The sequence below is a fragment of the Rhincodon typus genome, chromosome 30 (assembly GCF_021869965.1).
Source record: "Rhincodon typus isolate 14 chromosome 30, sRhiTyp1.1, whole genome shotgun sequence".
NCBI lineage: Eukaryota > Metazoa > Chordata > Chondrichthyes > Orectolobiformes > Rhincodontidae > Rhincodon > Rhincodon typus.
This window is the reverse complement of record NC_063361.1, coordinates 7,372,807-7,384,597: the sequence shown is the minus strand read 5'-3', so window position 1 is coordinate 7,384,597 and position 11,791 is coordinate 7,372,807. Positions and strand designations below refer to the sequence as shown.

At 38.2% G+C, this 11,791-nt stretch overlaps 1 protein-coding gene across 1 annotated transcript in view; it reads left to right on the top strand.

The window, feature by feature from the left end:
* The window catches only part of LOC109934347 (vesicle-fusing ATPase), a 221,331-nt gene that overhangs the window by 43,424 nt on the left and 166,116 nt on the right, over window positions 1-11,791 (top strand). The window contains exon 5 of the mRNA XM_048614580.1: window positions 10,377-10,543. Coding sequence (XP_048470537.1) covers window positions 10,377-10,543 — 167 coding nt within the window. The remainder of the gene's footprint in view (window positions 1-10,376; window positions 10,544-11,791) is intronic.

The window sequence follows — 11,791 nt, the reverse complement described above, 5'->3', positions numbered from 1 at the left end:
CTCCCGCCCTCTCGCTCTTTCGCTCCCTCCCTCTCCCCCCCTCTCCCCCTCCGGCCTTCTCTTTTTCCTTTCCCCCCCCCCCCCCCCCCCCCCCCCCCGCCCCGATTTACGTGGATGTTGCCAGGATTGAAGGGTTTGAGCTTTAGGGATAGGTTGAATACACTGGGGTTTTTCCCCTGGAGTGTTGAAGGCTGAGGGGTGACCTTATATAAGTTCATGAGGAGCATGGATAGGGTGAATAGTCAGGTCTTTTTCCCAGGGGTAGGGGAGTTGCAGACTAGAGGGCATAGGTTTAAGGTGAGGGGCACCTTTTTCAAGCAGAGGGTGGTGTGTGTATGAAAATGAGCTGCCAGAGGAAGAGATGGAGGTACAATTACAACATTTAAAAGGCATTTGGATGGGTCTATGAATAGGAAAGCTTTAAGAGGGATGTGGGCCAAATACAGGCAAATGGGACCAGATCAGTTTACAGTATCTGGTCGCTGTGCATGAGTTGGACCAGAGGGTCTGATTTTGTGCTATGGACTCCATGACTCTAGTGTAAGGTGAAGAGTTTTGACAAAATGTGCCTTTTTTCAGTAATACTTAGGTTTCTTATTGTGAAATATAATTCTGCTGTGTCACTCTTGCTGTTTGGCATTGAAATTATCCGTCCAGAGTACCTGCTTTGCCCTTGCTGACTTTTGGATGGCAGCTGAGAAAGAGCAGTAGGTGGCAAATAGATTTCCTTGCCTATGTTGATCTGATAACATGAGATCCCACATGTCTGGAGTCAGTATTGAGGATTCTCAAAGCCATTTCATCCATTTGTAAATTGATGTCTTTTTAAGTGCTTACTGATTTGTTGACCTAGTGCTATCTGTTTTTGTTTCCAGATTTCAAACTTTTCAAGTATTTTGTGTCAGTAAATCTTTTACGTAAATTAATGAGGGAAAACTGTTAGATTGTGGGAATACGTATTAGCATCCAAATATGGATTAGTATTATTTTATCAATTAGAGCCTTAACACAAATTCCATATAATTTTGTTTCAACAGAAAGGCCAATGTAAAGCTGGCCAGGTCGTATTGCTTGCATATTTGATTAGTAATGAAGCTGTACTGACCATAAGATCAGTTAGCGCAGGTATTCATATTCAGCCTTGATTCCTGCAACAGTCTGTTACTGGACAATATGTTCAATAGGTGATGGAATTTGTTCTGCTACAGCATAATTGTCTATTAATTCTCACTGGAACTTTTCTCACTTTTTAAACTTAATGGATTATGTGAGTAGTTTTGATGTTGCAGTGATTTAACATGGTGAATGGTTATAGCTGTGGAAAAGTGGATGGATGATTGTTTATCCAGTGTTAGCTGTGCCCTTCAAACTGCTGTTGCAAATTTTGGGCTTGTATATTGAAGATGATAGATACATGCATACGTGAGCTATTCTATAAGATTTAAGTAATTATGTGGCATCATTTTCTAAATGCCAGTAATTTATTTTAGTGCTTTTATGCTTTCAAGGTTTTCAGTAATCTTGCTGGATATCTAACATTTCTTGTTTATTACCAGCCTTTAAGCCATTCCACTGAACGTTATTTACAAATCTTCCTGCCCTCATGTCGTTCCCTTAAAGTATGTCTGTAAGTGTTAGGGAGGTTCCTCATCTTAGTATATGCGCTTCCATTGAGCTATCCATGGCAGTATTGAGATGCTTCTGAACAGCTTGGCCATCTGACATCAGTAATACACTGTAACAAGAAATAACAATGATATCAATCAGCTTGTACAATATTAACACTCTTACAGGCCCCAGAGAGCTATGTTAATGTTTGTAGTCCTCTAAGTGATTGCAGTGCTTCTAGTGTGGAATTGTTATCTTGAGAGCATATCAATGTTATTGATTTGGTTAAATACATAATGTTGCCAGATATTAACAAGGAAGCACTCTTAAAACCAAAGTATTACCCATGTTAGCTTGTTGCAATACATAAGCATATGGACAAGGCGGTATCAAATCTAACTGGCTGGTTAGTTACCCTTAGCCAAGACATTGGCATTTGCTACAATTGATTCAGTTGTCTTGGATTGAGGGCAGAGGAAATTGACCAGATTTCTTGCTCTGAATTAATGAGCTGTGCTGGAAAGGCTGTACACCTGGGTATCAGGTGGTCATCTCTACATGAACAAGCTACCACTTCAACCGTCATAGCTAGAATGGTTCCCTTTACAACTTTTACCCCCCAGGGCTGTTGCTAAACTTTCTGTGGCAGCTTGTTTGAATCCATTCATTCAGCCTTTTGCTGCTTTCTATTTAAACAAAATGGTTTTGGCAGACAACACACCGCATGATCATGATATTGCCACTACTACTTTCTTCAGCTTTCTTCACCTTTCTTCACTTGTGATTCCACTCCTCTAATACTCATTTGTTTAACTTTGGTTCCACTCTTAGCTATCCTGTTGTCACTAAAACATTGGTATCAATGCTTTAGTGTAGTTGATGAATTGGTTCTAATTTTCAAAAACTTCCCTTATTTGGGGATGGTCCCATTATATTGGAAGAAAGTGACACTAATACCTTTACTCAAAAAGAGGGATACAGAAACCAGATCTGTGAGCATAACATTTGTCAGGGAAAATTTTAAAATCTACTATTAAAAATGTTATAGCAGAGTGTTTGGATAAGTTTAGGGTAATGAGATAGAGTCAACAAAGTTTTATGAAATGGAAATCATATTTGACTAATCTGTTGGAGTTCTTTAAGGAGGTAATATGTGCTGTGGATAAAGGGGAACTGGTGGATGTACTGAACTTAGATTTCCAAAAGGTATTTTATAAGGTAACGCATCAAAAGTTGTTGTGGAAAATAAAAGTTCATGGCGTATAGGTGGCTTATTGGCATGGATGGAAGGTGGGTTATCTAACAGAAAGGAGAGAATAGTAATATGTCTTTTTCATATTTGGATAGATTCTCGTCAAGTAAAGGGGTGCAAGGTTATCATGGGAAGATGGAAATGCTGATTTGAGGTTACAGTCTGATCACCCATGATCTTTGGAGTGGCAGCAGGCTCATTGGAGGTTGTATAATGTATTCCAAATCCTTGTCCTGTATTTGTATCTCTTCACATAGTCACTTCAGGAAATCTCCAAGGATCCATTTTTCCAAGCTATAATCGAGAGAAAACATAAAATGAAAGCTATTCCCTTTATTTCCTGCTATAAACTTTATGACCTTGTCGTTGTCTCTGAACCAAAATGTTCACAAGTTAAGCTTCCTGTGAGCACAGGCTGTGTCGTCTTATGTCCTATCCTGTCCATGAGCAACATGTCTTTATTCCATTCCCATCTACAGAAACTCAGTCATGTTCTTGGTTACTCCATTTCTTGACTATTCTTCTGCTGTTTGAACCAGTGTCACATCCTTGACTGTCTAAACTTAAGCTCATTCAAAGCTCTGCTGCTAAGTGTTTTACCAAATCCTGCCCATCCATTGTCCAATTCTGCTGACCTATGTTGTCCTTCAGTTCCCCATACCTCAAATTTGAAGTCCTCATTCTTGTGTTTAAATCTATCTGACCTACCTATCTTCCTCTTTCCCTGCCCCCTCCAATGATGGTTTCTTCTTTAGCCACTGCTCTCTTTCTGAGATTCTGGCCTCTTGTACATTGCATTCTTTGCCTGACAGTTGGTGCTTTTGGTTTTCATCTGTCTGAAATATGTTGAATTTTGGGTAATCCTTACTCTACCTTTACTATATATTCTAAAAGTCAAGACAGTTGAATAATCTTTGTCTGATTCTTTCAGACCTTTCACTAGAATTCCTTAAAACGTATTCACCACCACTATTAGATACACCTCTCTGATAACACTTTGGTCATTTTTCCTTGTTGTTTTGTCTTTGTGTGACATCCTTTGTGAAACTTTTAATTCTGAGTTAATGGCAGAATGTACTACATTCATGTAGTTTAAACAGCCATAAAAATCTTCCTAAGGGAAGTGCACTTAGGTTGAGGAATGAAAAAATGAAACAGTGATCCAGTATTCAATAGTTGGTGTGTGCAGGCCATCAAGTGGCAAATTTCATTATGTGCAGCTAGTGCTTTGAATCCACTGCAGTTGTGGTATCCGGCATTCTGTTTCAAGTGCGCAGTGCAACGCATTGCAGATTCAATGCAGTGTTGAAAGCGATGTGCTTTCCAATAGGGTGCTACTGTCTACTTTTATAGCTGAGAATTTGATCTATCATGTCATGGTAAACTGTAATTAAAAATGACTTTGTGAGCTATCTCGATGAGCAGTGATAAATTCAACATACGACAGCTGCAGGTGTTTTCTGCTTCTTCATTATCTGCTGTGATTAAGCATAGTGAAACCTGCTGGATGCCCTGCTTACTGAAGACTGGCAGACAGCACCGGTCTGTGCGAGCAGCAGCAATGAATTCTGTACCCTTCATCCCAACAATGAAGTTTCAGTGACTGGCTTAGTTGTGGTCTTACTACTTTGCATGTCCTTTCACAGCTGTCATCCACTAGCACTATATTGGTTTGTGTTGAGTGAAATTACATTTTCCTACTGTACCTTAAAGCTGTATCAATTATTAGATGGTGATAGTGATGTGAGCAGCAACTCATTGACTAGGTCAACCTTTTTTTTTAGCTCTGGTCAGTGCCTTCGGAGGAATGATGGTCAGATCCCTTTTCTAATCATGCCTTTGGATCTATTGGCTTTTTAAAAAAAAGTCTAACTCAATCCCTTTCCTTTTAAGGCACTTCTGTTTCAACCCCATTGTCCCCTTTCACCTACAAAATCTGAGTTTCTCATTGCTTCAAATATTTGTAAACAAGACACACTGTTCTTGGTAAACATGTTAAAATAAAAGCTTATTTTCAGTTTTGAATCACCGGGGAATATACATTATTTACTGTTTTTGCACCTACTAAGTTTTTAACTGAATATTGGAAAAGATTCCAAGGCTTCAACAGAAGCAGCAAGAGAGATTGATTATTCTAGCCTTAAAAATAGTACATAAGCACCAGCATCTGTGGAAAAGGAGCAATAGGGAACAAGCAACAAATGTTGGTCTTGTCAACAATACTCACCCCATGAAAGAATATGTATCCCAATAAGGAATCAAAACTCTGAAGAAAGGTCAAATTAAAAATCTAGTTACTGACATGGTTTTAGTTGTTCAAAATAATTGCATTTAGTTAATTTTGAAATGTAACTTTAGCTTGAATAACAAATTCATCAATTATGTTAACTCTTTGCTACTTTAGCTTTATATCAATAGTCATCATAATACAGCGGAGTCCAACTGTTCACACAGGTTATATTCCTCAAAAACCTCAAAACAGTGATTTTATCAAACTGAGAGGATTGCTTGTGCATAGTACGTGAATGCTGAGATTGCACTGGGCAGAAAGGTGTAAGTTATGTTTGGCATGGATAAGCAAATTTACAATGGGTGAACAAGCAATGTCAGGAACTAACAACATAGAACTTCACAGAACTTATTAGGAACTACTTGTATTCAGAATGCACCTTTAATACAATGAAACATGGCACCATTTTAAAGCAAAATTATCATAATGAAAGGTTAGGAACATTATCCTAACAATTTTATAGCCTTAATAAATAATTCAGCCAGTAACACATACTAAAGACCACTGTAGGAAACTCTTCCTTTTTTTCTCCCTCAAGTTACTAAGTCAGGTTCAAATAGCACTGAGATGAGCCTGCAATCAGCATGCAGCATTTTTGTCGTTCCATCATTGTCGCCATTCCTAATGAATTCAATTACTTGCATTATCAGCCTGTTGTCAAGCAAACATCTCCATAAATACCAAGATCATCAATGTGTTAAGAGTCATCAGAAACAAGCCTAAAAGTACCTAGGAAGTAACAAAGGCATCATGTTCTAAAGTACCACTTTTAAATTGAATGGCAATACTCACAACTCACAGGGAATTAAAAAGACGAAGAGAGGTTTTGACCACATGCTGAATGACTGCAGTAAAACTACATGTCGTAAACCAAATAGCCTGAACTGCATATTGTCAAAGTAGCTACTAATTTACCCTCAGCTGAAATTCCACCAGTTGCTCAAGCAGAAGCAAGGAAATTGTCATTCGAGGCAAACCTTCAACTAAAGCAGTTAGAATGCATGTGTTATCATAGCTAATATTGCACCTGCTGAAACTTCTAAGTCTATAATTGAGCACATTATTGCAACAAAATGGCCACTTATATTCAGTCTTTAAAGTTCTTGCACACTCAAAGAGCTTAGAGTCTGGCTGAGTACTTTTGTGATTCACAAACAGAAGATGGCTGCTCTTATGTTCAATACGAACCTTTGGTTATTTAAATACAGTATTTCAAATTCTCAGTATGCTTCAAAATAGTTCGGAGCCAAGCAATTAATTCTGGAGCAGAGCACTATTTTGCTTGTCAGAAAATGCAACAGACAATTTGCAAGTAGCATTCCCACAAGCAGAACGAAAAGAAGAAATAATCTCTTCAGTGATGTTGATTGAGGGATAAACGTTTGCCAGGTCAGCATAAAAAAATGCTCCTACCTTTCGTTGAGTAGTGTCACAGAATGTTTACCATCCATCCGAGGCAGCAACTTAGGCTTGCTTTAATGCTTTACCTAAAAGATGGTCCCCTTGACAACAGGGCACTTCCTCAGCACTGCAGTGAAGCTTCAAGTCAACATTTAACCAAGGTCAACACAAGAGACCTGAAAGGGATTTTAACAAAAGTCTTCCTTTGCAAAATACCAATTCTACCAGTTATGATAGTGCCTGACATTCCACACAAAATTAAGTGGTGACTTAAATGTATTATTCTGCAATTCTAAACTCGTAATAATCCAATGATCAGATTCATTTGATAGATTAGCATTTTGCCAATACACAATTGACATCAGCCGGAACTGGAGGTTGTTCCAAAATTTAGGATGGTGTGGAAAGGAAATGCAAATTTGTCAAGTATTCTTGCTTCTTTCCAATCCGTTACACAGTGACTCCTACAGGGATTACACATGTGGATGTCAGATGAAACCAGAATCAAAATCGCAACCGTCCTCTCAAACGAGCAAACACTTGTCCCACACTTGAACAGTAAATTGCGGTTCAGGTGTAAAGACCAAGGGGTCTCAGATTTCTTTTAATTCTTTCACAGAATTCAAGTGTCACTAATAAGGCCAGAATTTGTCCAATTCTAATTTCATCTGAGAGGATAGTGATGGTTCCATACATCTGTTGCCATCATGCTTCTGAATGATGGAGCCCAAGAGTATGGAATGCACTGTCAAAGATGTCTTGGCAAATTGATAAGGACCAGCATCTGTGAAACAAGAGCAGTTGCGAAAAGAGCAATAAATGTTGGTCTTGTCAGCAATAGTCTCACCCCATGAAAAAAATATGTATCCCAATAAGGAATCAAAGCTCTAAAGAAAGGTCAAACTAAAAATCTATTATTGACACAGTTTTAGTCGCTCAAAATAATTGCATTTAGTTAATTTTGATATATAACTTTAGCTTGAATGACAATTATCACCAATTATGTTAACTCTTTGCTACTTTGGTTTTAATTGACGAGAATCACGTTCTCGTCATAGGTTTCTAAATAAGTTTGAAAAATTTCCAATACTGTATTTTGTTGCAAGGAGACTTTCTAAAACTACTGTACTACACTCTGTGCTATTAATTAACTCATGGCTGCCATGTTACACAAAATACTTAAACATTTTCTTTTTAGAACAAATATTTCATCATTGCGACATGTCATATTAAAAACAATCTGGAAGTTTAATTCAGTGATCGTAATAGTGTAAATTTTAATCGAAAAACAACATGCGACCAAAATCAGTTCTTTGCATATTTTGTGCAAATATTCACCCAATCATTCTAATCTCTAGTCTCTGGTATTTCAATCAACCTGCAAAGCTCCATCTGTCACAAGTTATGTTACCAATGATGGAATTACAATCAATACTAATCAGCTGTCAGAAGCCCAAGATATTTCTTTCTCCTCCACCTGAGGGGCATCTTTTTAATTGCTAATCTGGCTAAATTTAGTTAAATTTACAGAGCTCAAAGATTGAACCCACATACTTCTGTTCAGCAATGCCCAATTTAATACTACCGATTTATGGGGAGGCTACTTTGAAGCCTTGGAATCTTTTCCAATATTCAGTTAAAACTTAATAGATGCAAAAACAGTAAATAATGTATATTCACAAAGGAATGCCCTTTTTCAGACCAAATGAATAATGGCCCAAAAGCTTGGTCCTCCAGAAGCACCGATTTTTCGTATTCCGGGGTGGTGAGAGAGAGAGATCTGCACCCAAACTTTGTCCTTCAAAGTTTTCCTGAAGTCTCTTGTCTAGGTTTTAATCCATACTGGTTAACATTGCATATAACACACTGATTTGTCTTTCTTCACATTTTTGCCACCTTGAACACACCATATTTCTCAACTGCATCTCCACCTTCGTGACTCCATTTTCATGGTTCTTCATATTCCATTGCAGCCACTTTCTCCACAAAGGCATCTGTTTGACCTGTCAAGGTTCTTTGTTCTTCCCACAAAGAGTCATAGAGTCATACAGCAGGAGACAGACCCTTCTGTCAAACTTGTGCATGCCAGCCAAGTTTCCCAACATAAACCAATCCCGTTTCCCTGCATTTGGCCCAAATCCTTCTCAACTGTTCCTATTCATGTACCTAACCAAATTTCTTTTAAATCTTGTAACTGTTCCACTTCTGTCACTTGTTCTAACTATTATTCCTTTGTGCCATCAAGATGTATGATCAATTAACGTGTTATGATGATGTTATCAACACTACTTCTTGGTTCTCCCAATTAACCCCATTTGTTATATTTCCCACATATTTGGTCACATTAAGTCTATGGCTCATAAGACCATAATATTTGATACATAGACCCTTCAGCTCATAGACTCTAATAATCCTCAACTTCCCTGCCTTTTCCCCATAACCTCTGATTCTCTTACTGATTTAAAATACGTCAGTCATAGCCTTGAGTATACATAATTACCCAGCCTCTGCAACCCTCTGAAGTAAGGATTCCAGATTCTTGCCCTTTGCGAGAAGTTCCTCTTCATCTTTCAGTTAAAGAAGTGACCCCTTATTCTGCGATCACGCCCTCTGACTCTGGACTTTCCCACGTCGGAAACCCGAACTGCATTTGCTGTCAAATTCACCAAGAACCTGTGGTTTCAACAAGGTTGTGCCTGATTCTTCTGAACTCAATAAGTACAGACCCACCCTCTTCAATCTCCCCTCGTAGTCAATCTCTCCATACTCTATAGCAGTCTAGTGAACCTTCTCTGAAATGTCTCCAATGCCAGTACAACTAGGCCCAAAACTGTTCACAGAATTCCAGCTGTGGTCTGACTAGTGTTGTATAGTTTTAGTAAAATCTTTTTCATATTCAATTCCCTTTGAAATAAATGCCAACATTCTATTTGCCTTCCCTGTTAAATGCCAAATTTGGATGCTAGCTTTTTGTGAATTGTATACGAGGACTCCCAAGTCCCTCTGTGCAATAACTTTCTGCAGTCTTTCTCCATTTTTAAATAATAGTTAGCTCCACTATTGTTCCTGCCAAAGTGCATAACCTGACAGTTTCCCACATTATATTCTACCTGCCGAGCTTTTGTCCACGTGATTAGCCTTTGTATGTTCTTCTGCAGCCTAAGTCTGAGACACAATGAAATATCAATTGGTTCATTGTTAACGGAATCAAAATTATCCTCCTTGGTCCTCACCATGATGTCAGTTGCGTGGACTGTCCACTCAATTTGAACAGATGGTGCTGAACGTTTTTTGATACAGAGTCAGCCGTTTTGTTCCAAATCAAACAAATGTGAAGATGGTTTTTAATATCTTTAAAATATATCCCCATGCAAAAATCTATCTCTACTTCTGAAACCTATTGATGTCTTCACTTGTGACGTATCAAAGGTGACTTGCCCCAACTTAACCAAGTGATGCCAGATAATTGTATCTTCAAAATCTCCAAAATTTGATGGTTCGACCCAGGAATGTTATGCTCAGCAAGTGCAGTCTGTTTGGATGTGCTGATATTTGGATTCACAAAATCTCTGATGCTGTGCTTTTATTTTGGAAAAAAGTTTTCATTTCTATCTAGGATGTTTCATGCACCTTCTGTTTTGAATGATATGCTGGGGGGGTAAGATGGCTAGACCATACCATGCACTCTCAATATGTAGCTAATGGCCTTAAATCAAGCCTGAGGTTTTGAATTTGGGAGAAGCTATGGCAGGACGTTTGTTTTGAGGAAAGATTGATGAAATATGACCATTTATTCAGTGTTTCCTGCTGTTTTTTTTTCTGCAGTATCATCCTATGCCTTTGACAAAACAAAGCAGTGTATTGGAACCATGATGATTGAGATTGATTTCCTACAGAAAAAGAGCGTGGATTCAAACCCATATGACACTGATAAGATGGCAGCGGAGTTCATTCAGCAGTTCAACAGCCAGGCGTTTTCCACAGGCCAGCAGGTAAAACTCCCATTGCTTAGGTGAAGGAATGTGTTTTTGTGAAACAAACACAAAACACTAGAGAAATTAAACAGGTCTGACGGCATCTGTGGAGAGAGATTTTCAAATCCAGTAGGACTTCTTCAGAACTGAAAGGTGTTGGAAAATGGTTTTTTATAAATATTTTTGACCAATACAGAGGAGACTGCGTTGTGAGCAGCGAATGCAGCAGACTAGATGGGGGAAAAAAACACAACTGAGATGCAACTTCGCCTGGAAGCCACAGTCAGGTCTGTCAACATTGAGGAGGAGGAGGTGAACAACTCCTTTGATTTTTGCACTGGATCTCTGCCTCTGCCTCTGCCTCTGCCAAAAGTACGAAAAAAAATGTTGCAACATATTTCAGCTCTGAAGAAGAATCATACCAGACTCAACATTAAATCTGTTTCTCTCTCCAGAGCTGTCACTACACCTGGTCAGTTTCTTCAGGATTCTCTGTTTCAGATTTCCAGCATCACGATATTTTGCCTTTATTATTAGTTTCCTTTTATATTTGGCAGAAACTGTTTGTAAACAGAAATTTAATGTGGTAAATCTGTGATAGATTACAAATGTAAGAAAGTCACTTTTATATTTGCTTGTTTCTCGCTCTGGTTGCTGCATTCTCGATTTTAAATGTTAAAACAGTGAATTTATCCAGATGAGTTGCAGATAGATCCCTCATCTACCTTGGGGAAGGCTTCGCATGTTCATGTTGGATCTCGTCCTTCTCTGCTTAGTCATTGATTTGCAGTTGTACCAAGATAACCAAAGTTTGGTTGATAGCACATGAAGTTTCTTTTTCTTCTTTGGTCTCCCATTTTTGTTTTTCTTAAAGTGAATCCTTAATATTATGGAAGATCAAGGTTCTTTTCAAATTGTAAACAGAATTTTGTAACTGTAATGGCAGGTGAATGCCCTGTAAAATGGTGTTAATTTGATGTAAGTCGAGGAGTAAGCAACCAGCTAATAGCTGCCCATTACTCCAGAAATGTAGTAATGGTTTTGACAATATATTGAATGCATGAACTTCTGAAGATTCTTGTTTGAGATTATTAACTTTGTATGTTTGTTGGGTTTTTAAGGCCATCAATTCATTAACTTATTATCTACAATCAGCTATTCATGTTCTAGGTCTGAGGAAATCAAACTAAGCAGCCCATTTTTGAAAGATCACAAAATAAAGCAACGCATGTAATCTAGGTTTTCAAATTGTATGCTACACTTGAA